This window comes from Hemicordylus capensis, chromosome 6 (assembly GCF_027244095.1).
Source record: "Hemicordylus capensis ecotype Gifberg chromosome 6, rHemCap1.1.pri, whole genome shotgun sequence".
NCBI lineage: Eukaryota > Metazoa > Chordata > Lepidosauria > Squamata > Cordylidae > Hemicordylus > Hemicordylus capensis.
The window spans coordinates 9,340,418-9,363,360 of NC_069662.1; the positions used below are offsets into that span (position 1 = coordinate 9,340,418).

At 50.3% G+C, this 22,943-nt stretch overlaps 1 protein-coding gene across 1 annotated transcript in view; it reads right to left on the bottom strand.

The window, feature by feature from the left end:
- LOC128330484 (vigilin-like) overlaps positions 1-22,943 on the bottom strand; it is a 75,966-nt gene that overhangs the window by 12,154 nt on the left and 40,869 nt on the right. Inside the window, exons 5-21 of the mRNA XM_053263469.1 lie at positions 21,941-22,156; positions 20,840-21,046; positions 17,855-18,070; positions 16,578-16,784; positions 15,338-15,445; positions 14,304-14,408; positions 13,399-13,477; positions 11,679-11,818; positions 9,858-9,962; positions 9,121-9,234; positions 7,471-7,557; positions 6,141-6,272; positions 5,763-5,981; positions 3,920-4,141; positions 2,829-3,047; positions 671-809; positions 400-527 (exon numbers count right to left, since the gene is read on the bottom strand). Coding sequence (XP_053119444.1) covers positions 400-527; positions 671-809; positions 2,829-3,047; positions 3,920-4,141; positions 5,763-5,981; positions 6,141-6,272; positions 7,471-7,557; positions 9,121-9,234; positions 9,858-9,962; positions 11,679-11,818; positions 13,399-13,477; positions 14,304-14,408; positions 15,338-15,445; positions 16,578-16,784; positions 17,855-18,070; positions 20,840-21,046; positions 21,941-22,156 — 2,643 coding nt within the window. The remainder of the gene's footprint in view (positions 1-399; positions 528-670; positions 810-2,828; positions 3,048-3,919; positions 4,142-5,762; positions 5,982-6,140; positions 6,273-7,470; positions 7,558-9,120; positions 9,235-9,857; positions 9,963-11,678; positions 11,819-13,398; positions 13,478-14,303; positions 14,409-15,337; positions 15,446-16,577; positions 16,785-17,854; positions 18,071-20,839; positions 21,047-21,940; positions 22,157-22,943) is intronic.

The window sequence follows — 22,943 nt, forward strand, 5'->3', positions numbered from 1 at the left end:
CTAAATACAGATGTGCAAAGGAATGAACCCAGGTCCAGACATAAACATCACCTATTGCAGGGTTTCTGAACCTTGGGCCCACAGGTGTTGCTGGACTACAACTCCCATCACCCCCAGACATGGCCTTTGTGGCTGAGGATGATGGGAGCTGTAGTCCAACAACATCTGGAGGCCCAAGGTTAAGAAACTCTGATCGATTGGACTGCATTAGCTGGGCACAGGACTAAGACGAGTCCCGGACCCCACCGTTTGACCTCTCCTCCAATATGCGAGCACCCACCCAGGGGCTAGACATCTATCTGGACAAGGCTGGTTGGGCCACCTTGGGCAAGTGGAACCGGCAAGCTCAGCAGCATGCCGCCTCCCCCACCCCTACCGAGACAGAAACCGGATCCATACCAGCAGGGCTGCCCGTGCCCCCTCACACTTCTCCTTCCGCCCCGAGATGAAGATGGTGTCACATTTGCGGGGGACGGAATCCAGCTCGGGGCTCACGTCACCATTTTCCTGAGACTGTGCTTCCAAACCTGGAGAGAGAGAGAGAGAGAGAGAGAGGAGGGAGCAGAAAGGAGAGATGCTGGAACACAGGCTCCCTGAGAAAACACCAAGCTATCTCCTCAAGACTGGGGTAGCAAGCCACCCTCTCCCCCCTGGACCACTGCTCCTCTACCTGGATTGTCATCTCGCTCCGGGAACTTGATCTGGACATCGTGGTCCCGAGTGATCTGCTGCACCTTGTAACCTTTGGCTCCCATGACCACACGGTGGAAGCGCTGTGGGATGATGCACTCCAGCACTACCTGGGCCTCCTAGCAGGGGATGAGAGACCAAAGCGTCAATTCGGGTGGGAGGGGCAGAGTTTGGGGGCGGGACACAACTCCTGGCAAGGCAAGGGGTGCTAATCAGGGTAGAAAACCTTGGCTCTCTAGCGGCGGTTGGACTACAACTCCCATCACCGCCCCAGCCACACTTGCGGCCGGGAGTGATGGGAGTTGTAGTCCAACACCCGAAAGGCTAAGGTTGCCTACTCCTGTATTAGGTGATTGTTATGCTCCAGACACTGATGAGACCAGGAAAGGATGGTCAACAAGTTGTCCTCTCTCAGACAAATCTTCCCATCCTTCTGGTCTGGCCCAAAGCAAAATTCGGACTATCCAAGGCTATTATTGACATGCTGCATAAATCTCCCCTCCCACCCACAGTTCCATTGCAAAATATGGACGCTTCCAAAATCTATACAGGACTGGAGACAATTTAATGGTTCCTTTACAGAACACACTATTGTCATGTCCAGAGCTTATGAGTATCAAGTGAGTGTATGTGCCAGACAGAGGCAGAAGCAGGAGGATCATGCTGAATGGTGGACCTTTACCCAGTTCAGAGCTCATGAGCTGATTTACACCAAGACTGCATTGACATTTCACAATATTGCCCAAAAGCAACCAATCGTTTCCCCCAAACCCTGCCAACTACAAAAAGACAGTCTGCTAGTCAGTGACAATTTTCTGATTTATTTTTTTTGTCAACCCTACAGCTCAAGAATAGATTTCTGCTGAATGACAATGTGACACAACCAGTGTTCCCTCTAACAAGGATTCCCAGGTGTTGGCTTCAGCCCCCAGCATCTCCAGCGGCAATGGCTTTTGCTTGGCGATTATGGGAGTTGTAGTTAACGTCTGGGAATCCCTGTTAGGAACAAAAGAAGCTGCCATATACCGAGTGAGACCATTGGTCTATCTAGCTCAGTATTGTCTACACCAGACCTGCTCAATTTAGGCCCCCCAGCTGTTTTTGGACTACAACTCCCATAATCCCCAGACACAGAGGCCAATAGCCAGGGATTATGGGAGTTGTAGGCCAACATCTGCAGGAGGGCCAAAGTTGAGCAGGCCTGGTCTACACAGACTGGAAGTGGCTTCTCCAAGGTTGCAGGCAGAAATCTCTCTCAGCCCTATCTTGGAGATGCTGCCAGGGAGAGAAGTTGGAACCTTCTGCTCTTCCCAGAGCGGCTCCATCCCCTGAGGGGAATATCTTGCAGTGCCTCCCATTCATATGCAAGCAGGGCAGACCCTGCTTAGCTAAGGGACAAGTCATGCTTGCTACCACAAGACCCACTCTCCTCTCCTCTGGACACAACTTGAGTTTTTGTTGTTCACTTGCTTAAGGCGTGCTTTTCTTTTAAGTTGGTTGTAACTGAGCACGTTAAAGTGGGCTGCACAATTAATTACTTCTGCTATAGTTAGGACTCCTTCCAACTGTATGGTACCAAATATGTATATCCCACCTTTCAGCCTTCAATTGTATTTATGTAATAAATTTGTATTCTGCCCACTACCAAAGTCTCTAGGCGGTTTACAGCATAAAACAAACCAAGAATTTAACAGTTAAAACATGTTGCATGTGAAGGAAGACACAATTTAGAGCCGACACGCCTGCGTTGCCAACTTTTGCTTTCTCACTGTGCACAGGCAACACTTGCACACTAGGGATACACTACAACTGGGTTTCTTAACCTTGGGCCCCCAGATGATGTTGGACTACAACTCCCATCATCCCCAGACATGGCCTTTGTGGCTGGGGATGATGGGAGTTGAAGTCCAACAACATCTGGGGGCCCAAGGTTAAGAAACCCTGCACTACAATACTGTGCTACAGGTCCATTCTTGTAACCATGAATGGTGCCTACAAGTGGTCCAGAAGCCAGTATAGAAGCAAATGGCACAGTCTCCAATTACACACCACGGTGGCAATTAAACAAGCTGGTGCCGGTGGGCAGGGGAAGGCACCTCTACAGCCCTCCCCTGCCCAGCCAGCAGACCGTTACCTACCAGGTCGCCGATGATTTCCAGGATCCGCCTCTTTGCTGCCTCCACACAGTCCTTGGCCCCCTTGAGCGTCACCCGGTCACTCTGGACTCCGGTACGGGGAAAGCTCACAGTGACTCCCCCATACTCTTCTGCGATCTCTCGCAGCACATGCCCCCGGCGCGCCACAAAGTGGCGGTGGTACTTGGGATCTACCAGCATTGAGTCCTCGATGACGTTATCCTGGGTAGGACGGAAAGAAGATGGGCAACGCCTGGATCCCGCTCCTTGGAATTAGGCAGGAAGGTGCTACGTTTTGGCTTTGTGGAACGCGGGGAGTTTTGAACTTGGGTTCCCCGATATTGGACTACAACTCCCATCATCTCCAGCAGTAATGGCAAGGTATGATGGGAATTGTAGTCCAACCATCTCTGGGGATCCACTTTTGAGGACTCCTTGTTGAATGGGCTCTTCCAAGATTCAGGACTTTTGAAGGTTGGGGAGAAGGCTAGTGGGGCCTGGAAGGAGGAGGAGACTTATACAGGTTGAGTACCACTTATCCGGACTGCTTGGGACCAGCAGTGTTCTGGATTTCGGACTTTTCCAGATTTGGGAATCTTCTATATACAGGCATATAATTCTGGTAGACGGGGGTCTGGAATGAGAGGCAGAACTCTTATGTGAGTTCCAGCAGCAAGAAATAATGGCAGCGGCGAGGAGATAGATGGTGGAAGAAGGGAGCAGAGAAGGCGAGAGGCGCTGGTGGTGGTGGGCGGGGGGACAGCCCTGCTCCTGAGGAAGGCAGCTTGACTGCATTTTTAAAGTGAGCTGAGGCGGGGTGGGTGGGTTTGTTTGTTTGTTACGGCGTGGTGTCCGGATTTCGGAGCATTCTGGATTTCGGATGTCTGGATAAGGGATACTCAACCTGTAGTAGCAATTGGATCAAGTCAGCCCAATCAATCTCAGGGCAACCAGGGATTTGTACTGGGGCCTCTCTGGCCTAGGACCACCACTCTAAATACTACCTCGTATGGGCTCCTATTTGTCCTTGCTCCAACCCATCCAATCCTACACCCATCCCGGGCACCGGCCCTGCAGCGTTGCGCCAGGCATACCAGGTTGCGGATGAGGCTCTCCAGCTCGTGCTGGGCCTGCCGCACCGCGTCCTCCTTCCCCACGATGGTGATCAGCTCCTGGTCTTTGTCGTCGGGGGTGGGGAAGATGATGCGGGCGCCGGTGCGGTCCCTCACTTTCCGGATGTTGGCGCCGCCGCGCCCGATCAGGAACTTGTGATACTCCGGCTTCGCGTGCAGCTCCACTGAGTAGTTGTTGATTTGCTAGAGAACAGATAGAGCAGAGGGTGGAAGTCAAGGTCACTGACAAGCAGAAAGGTGCTGTACTAAGTTATCCCAGGCCGGGGATCTTGTCCTATTGCACAAACGGGACCCTCCGTTCCCAATGCTCAGGGCAGTTCAACAGATGGAGCCAGCTGCTACAGAGAGAGTCGGCTGGTTTGGACAGTATCTTATTGGTCTAGACCAGGGTTTCTTAACCTTGGGCCCCCAGATGTTGTTGGACTACAACTCCCATAATCCCCAGCCACAAAGGCCATGTCTGGGGATTCTGGGAGTTGTAGTCCAACAACATCTGGGGGCCCAAGGTTAAGAAACCTTGGTCCAGACCAGGGATTCTCAACGTTGGGTCCCCAGATGCTATTGGACTTCAACTCACATAATGCCCAACTAAAGGCTACTAGGGCTGGGGATTATGGGAGCTGAAGTCCAATAACAGCTGGAGACCCAACGTTGAGAATCTCTGGTCTAGACAATTAGAAAAAGGGGTGCCTTCCTCAGGGAATAGGGATGCAGCATCTGCTTTGCACGCTGAAGCTTCAATCCCTGGCAGCATCTCTAGGTACAAGCCAGACTATTGGCCCTTCTTGCTCGGTACTGTCTCCACCGACTAGCTGTGACTGGCCAAGGTTTCAGGCAGGAGTCTCTCCCAGCCCAACCTGGAGATGCTGCCAGGGAAGGAACCTGGGACCTTCGGTGTGCAGAACAGGGGCTATCCCAATGAGCTACGGCCACATCCCCAGAGGGCGGCATATGTGCATCTCCAATCAGGGACCAAACACACCGAGACCTGTTTCGCCTCCGTAAGGTGGCTCTATCAGGAGCCCTTAGACAACGCCAACCCCACACTACACCGAAAGCGGCCTTGTACCAACATCAGACCACTGGTCCATCTAGCTCAGCAATGCCCACGCCAGGAATGTACAACTTCAGCCCTCCTGCAAATACTGGACTACAACTCCCATCATCCCTGGCTACTGTGACTGGAGATGATGGGAGGAGTTGTAATCCAACAGCAGCCGGAGGGCCAAAGTTGGGCCGTTTTGGTCTGCACCAACGGGCAGAGGGGTCTCCAAGGCTTTAGGCCGGAGTCTTCCCCAGCCTTTCCTGGAAAAGCTGCCAGGGATGGAACCAGGGACCTTCTGCACACGAAGCCCATGGTCCTAGCTCTGAGCTATGGGCCCACCCCAAGAGCCAACTGGCACCAAGCAGAGTTTTCCACCCCCTGGTCTTTTAAATGAATTTTAGATTCTGCTGTGTCTACAGCCCCAATTCTGTTTGCACGGCTGCCATTTTATTCTCTAGTTGGGACACAGGCCAAAACAACTGGTGCACACACGAACACAACTGGACATCGGCTAATTTGGCCAAGAGGCATCTTTTAAAAGTGGTGTTTCTCTTTACTGAGCAGGGGGAGGGAGAGCAACTGGCCTTATCCATCCCCAGCACAGCATCTCTCCAGTGGCTGTTGCTGGTGTCTGTCTTATGTTCCATTTTTTGGTTGTGAACCCTTTGGGGGCAGGGAGCCATCTTCACCTCTTTCGTTGAAATGCGGTATATAATAAATATCGTATTCTTATTCGTATACATCTGCCATCGGAGCTACCTTCTCTTCGGCGAGCTGCAGCAGCTGGCGTTTCGCCTTCTCCACCTCCTCGCTGGGCCCTCGGATGGTGACCTTGTCGCTACCCGAGCCCTCAGAAGGGAAGTGGATGTGCACCCCGCCGCACTCTTCCATGATGGAGCGCACCAGCCGCCCCTTGGCCCCGATCAGCGAGTTGTGCAGCTTGGCCGGAATGGACACGTCCACTTCCTTGATATTTGCCTAGGGGGAGACAAATAGCGGCTACACAGTCTTCTCTCTAGGCTCAGAGAACGAGAGCGGCAGGGTGGCTGCTCCCCAGAGCAGGTCTGGGAGCACACTCCAGACGGTTCCTTTAGGGGATCTGGGCAGAGCAGAGAGGAAACTGCTTCACACACCCACCAGCTCCCTCTGGATGGCCAGGATGCGCTCCCGAGCTCCCTCACAGTTGGCCTTCTTCCCGGTGATCAGGATCACTTCCGAGTTGCTGTTTTCTGTAGGGAGGTCAATCTTGGTATTGGTTTCTTCCCGAATCTATTTGTGAAGAGACAGTATCAAGCCTGGACCCACAAGGCTAGGCTACTGCAATGAGCTCTACAGAGGAGCAACCCTTTGGGGCTGTGGGAAGAGGTGGGGTGGGTGTCATCAACTGGGGACCCTTTTAGACCGGAGCTTCCAAGTCTGCACCGGCTTCCTAGAAAACCTTAGGTAGCATGCAACATTTACACACTTTCCAAGATTTGTATCCTGGCTTTCTCCAGTTGATCTTCACTGTTTTTACCAAACAGGGACCACTTGTATGTGTGTGTGTGGGGCGGGGGGGGGGGGGGGAGACCTTCAATATGAAAGCCATGTCCCATTGTGCTGACCTCCACATGGTATTGTGTCTGTCTCAGTGCTGAGAAGGGTCCTTTAAGAGGGAAAAAGCCCTCATCCAAGAGCTCTATGGGGAAGCCACTGGGAAGGACTACATTTCCCAGCATTCCATGCACGCCACCCAAGATGGTGAAGGGGTTTCCAACCTGTGGTATGCCAGATGTTGCTGAACTACAATTCCCATCATCCCCAGCTACAATTTATTGTGGTGGGGGTGATGGGAATTTTAGTCCAGCAAGATCTCGGGACCCCTGCCTTAAAGGATCCTGCAGCACTTCATGGGGGGCAACAGTCACCTCCGCATGGTGCCAAGGGGGCTAGTGCAAGGGTATCCAGCTTCGGCCAAAGCATCTCACAGGCACAATAAGCCATATTTAGGGTTGTTGGGGGCCACCACTGACCCCAGGGCTGCACAATGAAGAGCACTGTGTCACTCCACTAACAAAAACCACAAGGGTTTTCCAAAGTGATGTGAATTTAAGACAGACCATGCCAAAGCAGCAGTGGGAAGAGAGCAAGTTCAGAGAGCCAAAGTTCTAAGCGTTTTGCTAGAGAAAGGCTGAACTGCTTACAGAAAGCCGAGCAGTGATATGGACATATTACTTGCTGCGGGGCATTCGGCTAATCTGGAGTGCTCACAGAAAGACGCCCGGCATCTTGAGCTCAAAGCTTCACAGATTATTTCAGAGCTACAAGGATTTGACTGAACTCCTCCTCATTGGCTTGGGCCTAGACGCTTCAGAAAGCATTTCCTCCCCCAGGAAACGGCACCCACCCACTAAAGTGTTCGTTCTGCGTATTATGAGTTTTGGAAGGAGGGAATGGGGTGCACAAGGGAACACTCACTCCTCTCTACCTTTTTGATGTTGGCGCCTCCTTTCCCAATAATGTTCTTGTGGAACTGCTTGAAAATGGGAACTGGGATGGAGAAGCTGTTTTCGATCTATTGCAAGGGGAAAGAACCATCAAGTTCAGACGGGAGAATTCCCATTCGCTGCTCTCCCCTCCTGTCCACACAAATAATCTCGGGCGACCCATGGAACCTTCTGCTCCACATAAGCAACACCATGAATACGGCAGCTGACCCACTTCTCACCGAACTAGGGGCAGGGATAACGAAGGTGAAGGTTCCCAACCCCAAATGATGTGGGACTACAAATTTGATCATCTCCATCAACAGTGGGGATGATGCGAAGCTGTAATTCCACATCATCCGGGGACTCCAGGTTAGGAACCCCTGAAACTACAGTTCGGCCTGTGTTCCTAGATTGCTCAGGCCTAATAGGGGAGAAGTGCTGAACTGCCTCCACCCCCTCTCCATGTCACCCCTCAAGCCCTGGATCTTTCATCCTCAGGCCAACTCCAGCCTTCATTGCAGCACCTTGCACCATGTCACCCTGAAGCCTTTTTTGCTTTTAAAGCACTCACTAAGTGGCAGCTGCAGCCACCTCACAGCATGGAGGGGGGAGGAGGAACTTGCCTAGGGAGCAGGAGGCTGCCAGTTTGAATCCCCACTGGTATGTTTCCCAGACTACGGGAAACAGCAGTGATATAGGAAGATGCAGAAAGGCATCATCTCATACTGCGTGGGAGGAGGCAATGGTCAACCCCTCTTGTATTCTGCCAAAGGCAAGCACAGGCAGGGGCATAAGTTTCATTGGGCAAGGGGAGACAAATGTCTCTAGGCCCACAGGGCCTATTCAGAGATTGAGGAATTTGCTGGTTTAAAATATTTTTTTAAAATTAAAAAAAACCCCTATTTTTAAAAAAGTTGTTCCACCCCGATATGGAAGAATCTGCCCTCTGCCTTCATTAAAAAAACAACCCCATTTCAGCCCCAGTCTTTAGATCACCTGGAATGATTGGGCATAGGGCTTTGGTTTTGAGCAGAGAGATGTGGGAGGAATATGTATATTTAAACTGAAGTGGATTGGACAAATGGTTGGTTTTAAAAAAAATTTAAAAACCATCAAAAAAGTCCTATAAGTGGCAAAAACTTACAAAGTCCTTTAGGTTTCAGTGAAATGCACTTCCAGCTAAATGTGGTTAGATTTGCTGCCTGAGGCTGCAATTCTCTACACACTTACCTGGAATTAAACTGTACTGAATTTGTTAGGATTTATGAGAAGACATACATAGGATCGCATTGCATGGTTGAAAGTCTCCTTTTGTTAATCAGCAGAGAGGAGCCCATTTTAAAATCTCGTCTCCAGGCCCACTCCAATCTTTACACCCCTGAACACAGGGCTCTGTGGTTGCCAGGAGTCAACTCTGACTCGACGGCACAACTTTACCTTTTACTTTAAGTGGCAGCTGCAGTTTAGTAGGTATTTGTGGGAGGCCAAGGTGTGCTTCATTTCTTCCCTTCCAGATGCTGCCCTCTACAGACTAGCTGTTGGAATTAAGGGCATCTTGCCACCCCTATGTCATTTGGCTACCGGGAAAAGAAGGGCGGGGGGAATAGAGAAAGATGTGCCCATCTGAATGTTCAGCCAGGTGAACGTACCAGCTCTGCAATAACCTTCTGGAGGTACTTGGCGCATTTCTCCACCTCATTCTTCGGACCACGCAGCTGCACAATGTCACTCTTCTGCGAGGGGTCAGGGAAGTTGATGATAACCTACAGAAAAGATAAAATGCAGCATGTCCCATTCAAGCATTCCCCTAATGAAGAGTTATACTCAGGTTTTAGCTTTCTAAGTTAATATTCAACACAAAATCAAGTTTGCATAGACTTTTGAGTAGTTTTTCCTCCTCTCTTGGGAAGGGGCCATGAGTCATACAGGACAAGATTCTTCTTCACCACCACCACCACGACACTCTGGCTTCTCTTATTTCTTCTGGGCTCAAGCGTTGCCCAGATGCTTTCAAAGCCCTCTTCATTATGCTTTAGGACTAAAAACCTTTTTATCATTCAAGCAAAGATTCTCAGGACAGTGAATTTTGCTTCCACTACCAACTTCTGCAGTTGCATGGTAGATGTTGTGGAACCCACAATGCTGCCCAAAGAGGCATACTTAAGAATCTAGAATGACAACAAAGCCAGCTGGATTCATTTCAGCACAGCCTATTTCCAGATTAGTGGTTCTCCAGCACAAAAATTAAAGATGAAGACCACGTTGGGTTCAAGGCTACTGGAACCACCAACTCAACCTTTACTGGGCCAAAAGAATTACTAGGGACCATGAGTGAGCCCTTGGAAGTCTCAGAAACAGGCATTCCTATGCAACTCTCTGCACTTACCTCTGGGAACTTGTCACGAATCTCCTTGATTTTCTCGCCTTTCTGCCCAATAATAGTTCGGTGAAAGCGCTGTTCAATAATCAGGTCCTTTGTGCGTTCGTTTTCCTAGGAGAGACTCAACAGTCAGCATTTATATCACACTTTTGAATGCACAAAGCCATGAAGAGATGAGACATCTTGCATCCAGCACCCTGTAAGCGAAGCCAGTACTATACCCATATTGTAAGAAGATGGAACTGAGGACCAGTGTTCCCTCTAACAGGGATTCCCAGAATCCCCAGCTGCAATGGCTTTTGCTTGGGGATGATGGGAGTTGCAGTCAACAAAATCTGGAAATCCGTTAGAGGGAACACGGCTGAGGACTAGCATCTTGCCAATGACCACATCCAGGGACTTCCCAGTCTTACCCATGATGCTACACTAGTATCCATTATGGACCAAGAGACCCCATCTTGTCTGAGGCCACCTGGCACATTCATGTCTGAGCTGACAGAGGAACCACAGAGCACGTGACTCCTGCTTTTAACCATTAAACTAATAATGATACTTTGACCATGAAGGCCAATTCCCTCATCTCAACAGGGCATGCCAAGATAGTTCCTCATTGAACGGGGATACTCTGCACATGCTCATAGCACCCATCATGTTTCAGCCCAACAGGTTCTTCTCAATATGCGTCCACAGAGGTTCTGGAGCACAGGGAGAGGGCTTCATGTTGCATCAGCTGCATCTCCTTCCTTCCACATGCAGAGTGTATGCTTTTCCATTCATCTAGGGCCCTGCCTTTTCTCCCTCCTTCCATGATGTGCTTGGAGAAGGGAATGGGAAATGAAAGAGAGGAAGCTGCCTTATGCCAAGTCAGAACTTTTGGCCATCTGGTTCAGTACAGGAGAACCTCCGTACTTGCAGACTCCACATCAGCGGTTTCATGTATCCGCAGTCGGGGAATTGGCACTTGTCCTCAGTATATGAGAAAAGATAGGCAACTAAGGGGTTAATTTTCATGTATCCGGGGCCGGGGAGGCCAGAAATGACTTGGGAAGTCATTTCTGGCTGCCATTTTGTGATCAGGAGCCTCCAAATGGCTCCTTTTGAAGAAAAAAACCATGCAAAAACCCACCATTTTCAGCCAATTTTTGTGCTATTGGGGGGCATTGCTGTGCTGCTGGGGACCTGTGGATCATGATAGGCCACTGCCCCTGCAATTTTAGGGTCAGTTCTCCCTTTTAAAAAGGCATTTCCCCAACCTCTGGGAACCCAACCCCCACGATCCCACTGCCTCCGAATTTGCCATTTCCATATCTGCAAGTAGTAGCGGAGAACGGAACCCCCATGAATTACAAAGGTTCTCCTGTATCCTCTACACCAGGGTTTCTCAACGTGTGGGTCCCCAGATGTAATTGGACTTCAAATCCCATAATTCCCAGCCAAAGGCCACTGTGGCTGGGGATTATGGGAGTTGAAGTCCAATAACATCTGGGGACCCACACGTTGAGAAACCCTGCTCTACACTACACAAGGTTGCAGACAGGAGCTTTTCCCAGCCCTATCTGGAGATGTTGCCAGGGTCTGAACCTGGGATCTTCCTCCTGCAAAGCAGATGCTCTACCACTGAGCTATGGCCACATCCCCAAAGGTGGCATACTTGGGTCACCCATCCAGGCACTGACTTTGCCAAGATCTGCTTAGCTTCAGCAAGGTGGATGCGTCATGCACCCTGATCTTCTGGTCTCCACTCTGGATGGCTTCTACATTTCCTTCCACCTCCCAACCCAAAGGAAACCTGCTAGATTGGGGAAGGAAGCAGAGGTGCCTCCTTACCATGCGAGCAGCCATCTCCAGCAGCTCCTTGCGGGCCAGCTGGACCCCCTGCGGGTCACCCTCAATCCGGATCAGGTTGCTCTTCTCGTTGTCGGGCGGGATCCGGACGGAGACTTTGTGCTGTTCCTTGATGCGATTGACTGCCAACACGTAGCAGAGGGAAAGAGTCAGACAGATACACTCTCCTTGTGGTGGATACTGACACAGTGACAGTCAGCATGGTGTGATGGTTTAGAGGGTGTCTAGGAGTGGGGAGACCAGAGTTCAAATCCCCACTTGGCCATGAAGTTCAGTGGATGACACTGGTGTCACACACACACACACACACACACACACACACACACACACACACACACACACACCCTACTCCAGGGCTTCTCAAGGCCACTATGGCTTTTGTCCAGCAACATTTGGGCACCCAAGGTCGAGAAGCCCTGGAGTGAGCAAGGATTAAGCAAACCACCACGAATGCTGCCCTGAGTAGACAAGATACATGTCGATGCATGTTTTTAGTGATATGATTAACCCCTTTAAAATTAGGGATTAGCACCTGGAAGGGACTATGAGCAGGCAGAAGAGAGAAGCTTGCTTTAACTGGCCCCTCTGAGGTGGTGGGGTCCTCTTGATTCTGGTTCCCTGGTACAACCCACCCAGAAAAGTTTCACCCTTTTTAAACAAGTTGTGCTAATAAGAACTAGTCTGCTGACTTTCCTTTCACTATCTGTACAACTGGACAAAATTTGGTCCCAATCAGTTAGGCAGTTCACAAGTTAGCCCACTTGCACCTCAAACATTCATGCATCTGCCACATTGAACTGGAGTGGGCGACATCATCACAAACAATGTGTTTGAGGTGTGTGTCCCTACACCTGTAGCAAATTTGGTTCAAATCGGGTTAGGCAGTTCACAAGCCAGCCCACTTCTGCCTCAAAAGTTGACGCGTCCACCATCTTGGTGTGGATGACATCATAAAACTACGCTATTGTACAAACTGTACCTGATTTGGTTTATTGCAAAGTTGCAAAGGGAAACACACACACAGTTGACAGGGACACACAGACACAAAGAGGTGATCTCATAAGACTACTGGAAAGTAGTCTAAAAATAGTATTGTACTGAATCTATTTGCTAGTTTTGCAGTCCTTTATGTACAGGGCTAAAATACGGGTTCTCCGAGAACAGAATGTTCTGACTCGAATGGGTGATGGCGGGGCAGCAGGCAAAGCTAGTTTAGCCTTTTCACTGGGCCTTTCTGTGGTCCCATCCCCACTGTCCAGAATGCCTCTATGAACACCACTACATCACAGCGCATTATTCACAGGGGCACTGGACGACTGAACGTCATGCTGCCGGCCAGCCTGACCATCGACAGAGGTCTCTGAAGTGGTGGCTGTGAACAAAAGCAGCAACACCACGCACACACACACACACACACACACGCACGCGCAGTCATGCCCACCTGTATCCTCAATGCCAGTGTTGTGCAACTTTGGCCCTCTTACAGATGTAGGACTACAACTCCCATCATTCCTATTTGCCGCTGGGGATGATGGGGGCTGTGGTCCAAACCCAGCTGGAAGGCTCAAGTTGTGCAGCCCTGACCTTCGCGGTCTGTATAACCCAGGTTTCCCCAATGCAACCTTTTAAAAGCTCTTTGGGACATCCAGCCCAACTACTCCGAGCAGGAAAGGAAGCCCAGAAGTGGCCCCCCAACACTCACTGTTTGCTCCGTTCTTCCCTATCAGGTGACGGTGGAAACGCTGGTCAATGAGCACTTCGGTGTAATCCATCCGACTGAGCTGCCAAAGAGGAGGTGGGGTGGAGGGGAGGGGAAGAGTCGATTAGTCCAACCACTGCTTTTCCGTGACTCCACTGAATATATGAAGCTGCCATATACACACGGAGAGTGTATACTGGCCATTGGGCCAGTAAAGCTCAGTATCGTCACCCTTGACTATTGGGCCCAGTGGCTGCGGATTATGCAAGCTGTAGTCCGAAAATGACTTGACTAGCAAGCCAGAGGTTGCTGGTTCGAATCCCCACTGGTATGTTCCCCAGCCTATGGGAATCACCTCTATTGGGCAGCAGCGATATAGGAAGATGCTGAAAGGCATCATCTCATACTGTGTGGGAGGAGGCAATGGTAAACCCCTCCTGTATTCTACCAAAGACAACCACAGGGCTCTGTGAGTGCCAGGAGTCGACACCGACTCAATGGCACACTATACCTTTAGTCCAAAACCAAGTTGTGCAGCCCTGGTCTACACAAAGTGGCAGTGGCTATCCAAGGCTTCGGGCTGGAGACTTCCCCAGTTCCACCTGGAGAGGCTGCCAGGGATTGAATCTGGGACCACCTCCTGCATGCCAAGCAGATGCTCTGCCACGGAGCTCTGGCCCCACCCGCCCATATCAGCTGCAGGCAACACTCCACTGTGGTTTCATATCCCCGTTTGTGAACTGTGGAATAGGCCACAGTTTCCCACGCACAGATGCAACAGGAAACTGGTTTATTCTAAACCAGGCAGGCAAGTTTTCAATCCCCTCCTAAGCAGGCCGATGAGTAAACAAGAAGTAAAGTCTGTAGGGAGGAGATGCCACCGTTTTTTGCATCAAGAAGATCCTCACCAGATCCCGAATGATCTCCTGGATTTGCGTTTGAGCCAGCTCCACCTCCTCGGTGGGTCCCTCCAGCGTGATCTTCTCGTCCCCATCTGTGAATTCGATGTGAACCTGAGAGACAGGAAAGTGGTAAGAATCTAAGCAATATACATGGAATGCAATGAGGACTCCTGAAGGCAAAGCTGAAAGAGTCACTTGCCCGGATCAAGGAAGAGTTGCCTCCTGACAGGCAAGTAAGTTTCACAAACAGTTGTTTATTTTACAGGCTTACTTCACTATCCGTGGACTCATCATTGGCTGTTTCGCATATTTGTGGTTGGGTAATGGCACACCCAGCCTCTGTATACATGGAAAACAGCCAGCCCCAGAGGGGTTAATTCCACGTATTGGGGAGTGGCCGTGACAGAGGTCATTTCCAGCCACCATTTTGAGCGTGGGAGCCATTTCATGGCTTATTTGTAAACACGAAATAAAATGATTCTCCGCTGAATTTTGGGGAGTTTTGACTTGGAGGGGGCATCCTTGGATTCCTAAAGGCCCGCGGAGCACAGTAGGGTATTTTATTTGGCCCATTTTAGCATACTGGGGAAATTGGGGGGGAGTTTTTTAGATCTGGGAACCTAACCCTCATGATCCCATAGACTCAATTACTCCTCATCCACTCTTTTGTTAACCAAAGGAATTTGCAGGAATGGAACCCCCGTGGATCATAGGTACTCCTGTATTCTTCAATGTGTCACAAATGAGCGACAGAGGTAAGTGTGTCTTATAAAAGCTTGTGGACTAGTAACTTTAAAAAAGCAAGTAAGTCTTACCAAGAGGGGGCTTCTATCAGATGGGAGAAAGAAGCTGCATTGTACACTCCAGTCCAGCCTCCCAGAAGTCCTATCTAAACCACTTAAATTCCACAGGCACCCATGTCTTTCCTTCCTTCTAGCAACAAATGATATCACACACATTAAATACGAAGTGCTCACAGATGAAGACCATTTCCACTCGCATTATTCCAGCTTTAGATCTGTTCAGTGGGGAACACTCACCTTGGGAAGTTGCTGGGTGATCCTGCCAATGTTCTGTCCTTTCTTTCCGATTATAAACCGATGTAACCAGGCTGGGGCCATTACTTCAGCTACCATCACGCTCTTTGCCTGACGGGGCAGAAAAAAAATATGCGTTTACGGAGGTCAGTACACATGGCTGCCGATCTGTGGCTGGTCACCTAGTTTGGATTGCTGCCCATCTTGCTTAAATGTGCGTCCCTCCAATTCCTATGCCAACATTCCCCTAAACTCAATACAGGCCGAGTACTCCTTAACCGGACTGCTTGGGACCAGCAGTCTTCCAGATTTTGGACTTTGGAGTCTAGAGTACTTTGGAGTCTAGAGTACTTTGGAGTCTAGAATACTTTGGAGTCTAGAATACTTTGGAGTCTAGAATACTTTGGAGTCTAGAATACTTTGGAGTCTAGAATACAGGGGGAAATCTCACAAGAGCGTGCGAGAGTCCCAGTGGCGAGTAGTAATGGCAGCAGCAAGGAGGTGGACAGCTGAAGAGGCGAGCGGAGGAGGCGGGAAGCACTGGTGGGACAGCCTGGCCTGGCCTGAAGGAGGTGGCAGCAGGTCGGCCCTGAGGAAGGCGGCTTGACTAAATTTTTTAAGCGAGCCGAGGCGTTTTTGTTGTTGTTGTTATAGTGTGGTGCCCAAATTTGAGCATTCTGGATTTCAGGTGGGATACCCGACCTGTATTGTTTCAGTTCTGTGTTACCCATTAACTGAGCGAAGTGCCACTTTTAAAAAGTGGCAATTCTCTTCTATCGAGCAGTGGGGAGAGCAGTTGTTCCTATCCAACCCCATCACAGCATCCTTCCCATGGTTGTGGCTGGTGTCTGCCTTACGTTTCTTTTTAGACTGAGAGTCCTTTTGAGGCAGGGAACCATCTTATTTATTTATCTATGTAAACTGCTTTGAGGACATTTATAGAAACATTGTATATAAATATCTGCAGCTATAGTAGTAATAGCAACGTTCTGCCTCCAGGTGCCGCTGTAGTGCTGTTTGCTTTGATGTTTGTTTCAAGCAATGATATCTAGTGTCCTGCATTGACTTAGGGTCAATGCAGGGGGAGGGGGCAGCAGGGCTTGGGCCTCAAGCTCAGAGGGGGCCTCAAATTTAGAAAGTAATTTTCAGATGTCTCACTCTTTAAGAATCTAGAGGCCCAGCTCCAAATGCACACCAAGGCCACACCAACAGCTCCTCTGGACACAGCAACAGCAACCCTTACCTTGGCATAGACCTGAGTCAGAGCCGGGCCCAGCTTGTCGGGCTCCCCACGGAGAATGATCGTTTCTGAGCTGCTCTCAAGGGGCGGCATTTCTACCGAGACTCCGGTGGCGTCCAGGATCTCCTGTAGGGTGTTGCCTTTGGGGCCAATGATGTACTTGTGCTGGGACTTCTTCACCTCCACGGAGATGGTGGTGGTCTTGCGCTTCTGAGGAAATGGCATGCAAGAGGCTACATAGCACTACTGCAGGAGAGTGACTCAAAGATCGGTTTGGCTTATAAGCTAGCCAAGTATTATTCCGTGTCCCACGCACATGTACCTGACAGCCCCTCGCACACACATGCATCATCGTCTTTCCCCCCAGTCATAGGAGATACCTCTTCTTATTTTTAGCCTAGAATTTCTGCTTAAGATGGTTGTAGCTCTGACTAGAAGCAGCTTTTGACATTTCAGGCAGGAGACTCTCCCAGCCCTACCTGGAAATGCGGCCAGGGATTGGACCTGGGACTGACCAAACATCTGCTTTGCATGCAGAAGGTCCCAGGTTCATCCCTGGCAGCATCTCCAGGTAGGGTTGGGAGAGACTCCTGCCTGAAACCTTGGAGAGCCACTGCCAGTCAATGCAGACAATACTGAGCTAGGTGGACCAAAGGTCTGACTCAGTATATGGCAGCTTCCTAGGTTTGTATTGGTGACACCCTGAAAAGCTACTTTAGCATGACTTGGACCATTTTCTGCAACTTGAGCACTTGTGCTCAAGATCCAAACACAGTCAGCTTCAGAGCCGGTCTGCCAAGTTTCACAACTGTCAGCTTGTTCACCATAATTGTAGACACTGGTTCCAAGGTGCTGTACAAGGGTAGCCCCATAGGTTCAGAAAACTCAGACCCATATGTTTTTGAGCTTATGGCCTAGAAGAGTTTTATTCGGATGCAAAAATGCAAGATGCGCAAGTGCAGACTTACACAAATTTATTTTTTAACCCGCTTTTCCTCCAAGGAGCCAGAGCGGTGTACTACATACTTAAGTTTCTCCTCACAACAACAACCCTGTGAAGTAGGCTAGGCTGAGAGAGAAGTGACTGGCCCAGAGTCACCCAGCAAGTCTCATGGCTGAATGGGATTTGAACTCGGGTCTCCCCGGTCCTAGTCCAGCACTCTAACCACTAGACCACAATGTAATCAAGGATGGTGTAGAAGAGGCACCAGTCTGGGTCTCACCATCAGGAGGCTACATGGGGCTCTCCCCACATCCTGATGCCCCAGCCCCTCCCTGACCTTATCCTCGTAGATCTTGCGGATTCGCAGGAGGGCCTGGGCCACGGGCTCCTTCTCGCCAGTGATGATGATCTCATCCTTGTTGACGCTGGGTGGCGGGATGTTGATGCGGGCTCCCGTTTCCTGCATGATCTCCTGGACCACTTTGTTGAAGGCTCCGGCAATGAAGGGGTGGAAGGCCTTCTCCAGGCTCAGGCGCTCCACAGCCCGCTTATCCTGAAAGACAAGCGGAAAGCCATCAGGCCGCTCACCAAGGACGGGAACAGCCTCCCCGTGCCAGGAAGCCAACCCCCATTCTCCTCCCAAACTCCAGCACCAGTGGGTCAGTTCCTCGTGTGGAGAGCTGGCCTTGTGGCAACAAGCATGACTTGTCCCCTTAGCTAAGCAGGGTCTGCCCTGGTTGCATATGAATGAGAGACTAGAAGTGTGAGCACTGCAAGATATTCCCCTTAGGGGATGGAGCCGCTCTGGGAAGAGCATCTAGGCTCCAAATTCCCTCCCTGGCAGCATCTCCAAGACAGGGCTGAGAGAGATTCCTGCCGGCAACCTTGGAGAAGCCGCTGCCAGTCTGTGAAGATAATACTGAGCTAGACTGACCAATGGTCTGGCTCAGTATATGGCAGCTTCCTATGTTCCGATTTATCCCCTCTGGAAACCCAGGCGAGGCTAATGCTGAGAGTCCTCCTTGCCCTTCCAAAGGGAAGGATGACCCAGGAAATGCTGGTTGGTTGCTAGCTTCCTTTTGAGGGAGGGAGGGAGGATTAGGATATAGTAGTTCCTTGCCTTTGGATCGGGCTGTAGCTCTGTGGCAGAAAACATGGGGCAGTTCACACAAGCATGGACTGGGCAGGAGACTAGTACTACCCAGTTTTGGGAGCTGGGGACGCTCCCGTGTTGCAATCACACGTTCAATGGCAAACAAGGTAGGAGATGGGGAGCTTTCTTATTCGTCAGACCCCAGCTGGGTGGGACAATTTCCTCACCTACCTCCTTCAGAAGCTGGAGACAGGATCTGGGTAGTGTGCACTTGTGTATCAGCTGGGGATTGATACACAATCAAGCTCCAACCCCGTTTTTACTGCACACACAATTCCAAAGTGGGAGGGCATCTAGCTCCCGGAATGGGTACTACTACTACTACCACTACTACTAATATTTATATACTGCCCGTCAACCAAAGTTCTCAAAAGCAGTTTACACAGAAAAATACATAAATAAGATGGTCCCCTGTAGCCAAAGGGCTCATAACCTAAAAAGAAACATAAGACAGACACCAGCAACAGCCACTGGAGGGACGCTGTGCTGGGGTTGGATAGGGCCAGGTGCTCTCCCCCTGCTAAATAAAGAGAATCTCCACTTTAAAGAGAGGCCTCTTCGCTCAGTTAGCAGGGGCCGGACTTGTCTCCTTCCCAGGTTACGGCCCTGCGAACTGCCCTCAGATCTTGCCTGCAGAGGTACGAGGCCCAATCCTTAGTAGCACGCCCAGCGAGGGCAGGGAAAGATCCCCGTCTGAAACTCGGGAGAGCAGATGCCAGTCCGTGCAGACCAGGGGTCTTTGCCATTGTTCAAGCGGGGGCCACACTGGCAAACACAAAAACCTTTGCTGCAAGAGCCACTTCTCACCATGAAAAGCGTTGCCCTTTTAGCAGTGCCGGGGATGGGTGCGGGGCGGGGTGTGTGTGTGTGTGTTTAGAGCCTTAAGGAAAAAGGGAGCCCTGCCTAGTCTCAGCACCATCTTGGAAAGCCAACACAAAGACTAAGCAGCGTAGACCTCGGTGAGGAGGGTGCTGAGGACTCCTCTTCCCAGCACTCCGTGCACGCCTTTCAAGATGGCTCCAGACCCCTGTTCCCTATCGCAGGGATCCCCAGATGTTGTTGACTACAACTCCCAGCATCTCCAGCTGCAGTGGCCTTTGGCTAGGGATTATGGGAGTTGTAGTCCACAACATCTGGGAATCCCTGCTAGAGGAAACACTGCTCCAGAGGACTCGGTTTCTTTTCGAGATGCCCCACTGGTGATGGGCAAAGCACAGCACCGCATGGTGGGAATGGTGGCCACTATATGGTGCCAGGGGCTGCAGAGGAGGGCTGTGTGGAGTATCCAGCACATAGGCCTAATACAGTCAGGGGGCCAGGCTTCGGGTTAATGGGAGCCGTCACTGGCTCATGGGCCTTACAACGAACACTGGCGTGGGGGCTATATTGCTACATTTCATTGTTTTCCTTTTTCTCTTTTTATTGCTTTTTATAATTTTAAATCTAGACTTTTACAATTCTACACTCCCCTTTTTATTTTTCTGGGCATTTCTATAATAGAAACAGTACCATATTATCATTATTTTATCTCTTAGCTTTAGTAATTATAGGTTTTTAGCTTATTTAGTTTTAACGAGTATATATTCTATCTATTTTACTTCTTACTCTGCAATCATCCTTAGTTTTAGCCTCTTAATGTTATGTACTAATATGTATTTTAACTTGCCTTTTAAATTGCAATCATCCTTAATTTTAGATTTGTCAAGTTATGTACCATCATACCATCACATAACATGCAATTTGTAACCTGTATCAATTTTATGCTGGTCTCTGACAGTAATAAAGGATTGATTGATTATACGGAGAGAGACGGACCAGTGGTCTGGCTCCGTACAAGGCAGCCAAATGTGTTCAGAAAGACAAGGGCAACACACAATGTCCCTTCCTTTCCAGACAGACAAGTCTACCATAATTTATACCCTGTCGCTGCAGAATTTGCAAAGAACTCCAAGTACTGTGTCTAGAAGAGTCGAGTTCTACATGCCAACTTAGGCATTGTCTTGTGCTAGCCACATGGTGGAACCGAGAGCTATGAGTTGCATGGAAGCCCACTGGAAACCCTGCTTCCGGTTTCCAAGAAGGGAGACAAACGGCCCAGCTGCCGGCGGAATGCGATGCGATCCTTGTGGCGCAATGGCTCACCTCCGCCCCTCCCCTTCGGCCACTCACCTGCTCGGCCGAGATGAGCAAGATCTCGTGCCGCGCTTTCTCGATGCCCTCTTTGGTGCCAGTGATCTTGATCTGGTTGCTGGGGTCCTCGGGCCGCGGGATGTTGATCTTGGTGGCCGTCTTCAGCTCGAGCTCCTGCAGTTTCTCGCCGTTCTTGCCGATCACAAAGCGATGGTGCTCCTTGGGGATAGTGACGGTAGCTGAAGCCTGGGGGAGAAGGGGAGAGGGAGAAACACTGCTGAATTAGACAGCAGATAACAAGGCCCCGAAGACCATACCTTTGGGCCATGGCTAGCTTTTGCAGGGGCCCATGGTGAAAAGAGTTGGCAGGTCCCACCCCCGTAAATCAAAATTGTTCCGGTCCTGCCACAACTAGAACCACCTCTTGCTATACTGTCGGGTGCCCTGTAGACATGGGGCCCTGGAGAACTGGTCCCCTAGTCCCTGCCCGCTCCCACCCCCAACAGACAGCCCCGACCAATCTCTTGGGAAGCAAAAGAAGATCAAGCATTAACAACTGGTGGCAGCCACAGGGCCAAACCCAGCCCAATTCCAACCGCTGTCAGCCCCATTTTAGGGACATAGGAAACTGCCTTGTACTGAGTCAGACCACTAGTCTTCTGGTTCAGCATGGTCCACGCTGACTGGTAGACGCTCTCCAAGGTTACAGGCGGGCGTCTTTCCCAGCCGTGGATGGAGATGCCAAAGGGGGTGAGCGTGGGACTCTCTGCATGCCAGCAGATGCTCTACCACTGGGCTGCAGCCCCATCCCCTAAGGGGGAATATCTTATAGTGCTCATCTTTAGTCACCCACCCAAATGCAAACCAGACTGAACCCTGCTTAGCAAAGGGGATCATCCGTGCTCACTGCCACAAGACCGGCTCTCCCATTTTCCTTTCGTCTCTTCCCCTTGTTGTGAAGTTGAACCCCGGCAAGGAGAAGGGCAATAGGAGGTGTGCGCAGACTCCGAGGTAAGGGAAGGAAGACAGCACTATGGCGGTGCTGATGGGAAGGGAAGGCTACTGAGACTGCCTGTCCATTAAGATCGCATCAGAAGCCCTCGTCTGGTTTCACCGGGGGACAGAAGGGCGAGTGCGCACCTGGGTCTGAAGCCGAGCGACTATTTCTTTCCGAGCCTTCATGACGGAGTCCAGCTTGCCAGTCACCATGATGGACAGGCCCTGGTCCTTGGCCAAGGAGAGCTCGATGTGAGCCCCCGTCTTCTGCATGATGTCCACACACACCTTGGCCTCGTCTCCTTCTCCGAACTGACTGTTGTCCTTGTAGCGTCGCTCTTCCAGGGGGACGTGAAACACCTGCCGAGGAGGAGCCAGGGGACACGCTTGGGTACTGCACACGGAGTTCTACGCTGGACAACTGCTGCGCCAGACTGAAGCGGGGATCTAACCCAGCATCCTGTTTTCTCGAGTGACCAACTAAAAGACTCCAGGAAACAAACAATGTGGGTATGAAGGGAGTGTCCCCTCTCCTGCTGCCTAGCAACTGGTATTCAATGGTATACTGCTCTTGAACATGGAGGCTCCATATAGCCTTCAGGATTAATAGACACTGATGGACCCCTCCTCCATGAATTTGCCTCTCTGTAAAGCCATCCAAGATAGTAAACATTCCCCCATTCCGTAGCAGCAGGTTCCACAGAAGGTTCTTAAGACTTGGGTCCCCAGATGTAGCTGGCCAACCACTCCCATCATGCTCAGCCACGGTGGCGGAGGATGACAGGAGTTGTAGTCCAACACCACTTTCAGCCACGGTGTCTGGAAATGATGGGAGTTTATGAAATTTGTATACCGCCCAACTGCCAATGCCCTCGGAGCAATTGACAATCAAGAAGAAACCAAATATAAAGATCAAGTAAACAATACAAATCAAAACGCATAAGACCAACAAATGAAGAGCGAACAAATACAATAAAGACAGAATTGCAGGCCAAATGCCCAACAGAACAAGGAGACTTTGGCCTGATGCCTGAATGTATACCGTATTTTATGGACTATAAGACTCACTTTTTTCCTCGAAAAATATCCGCCAAAATTCAGGAGCGTCTTATATGTTTTAACAGTTTAATATGTTAAAACTCTGAAA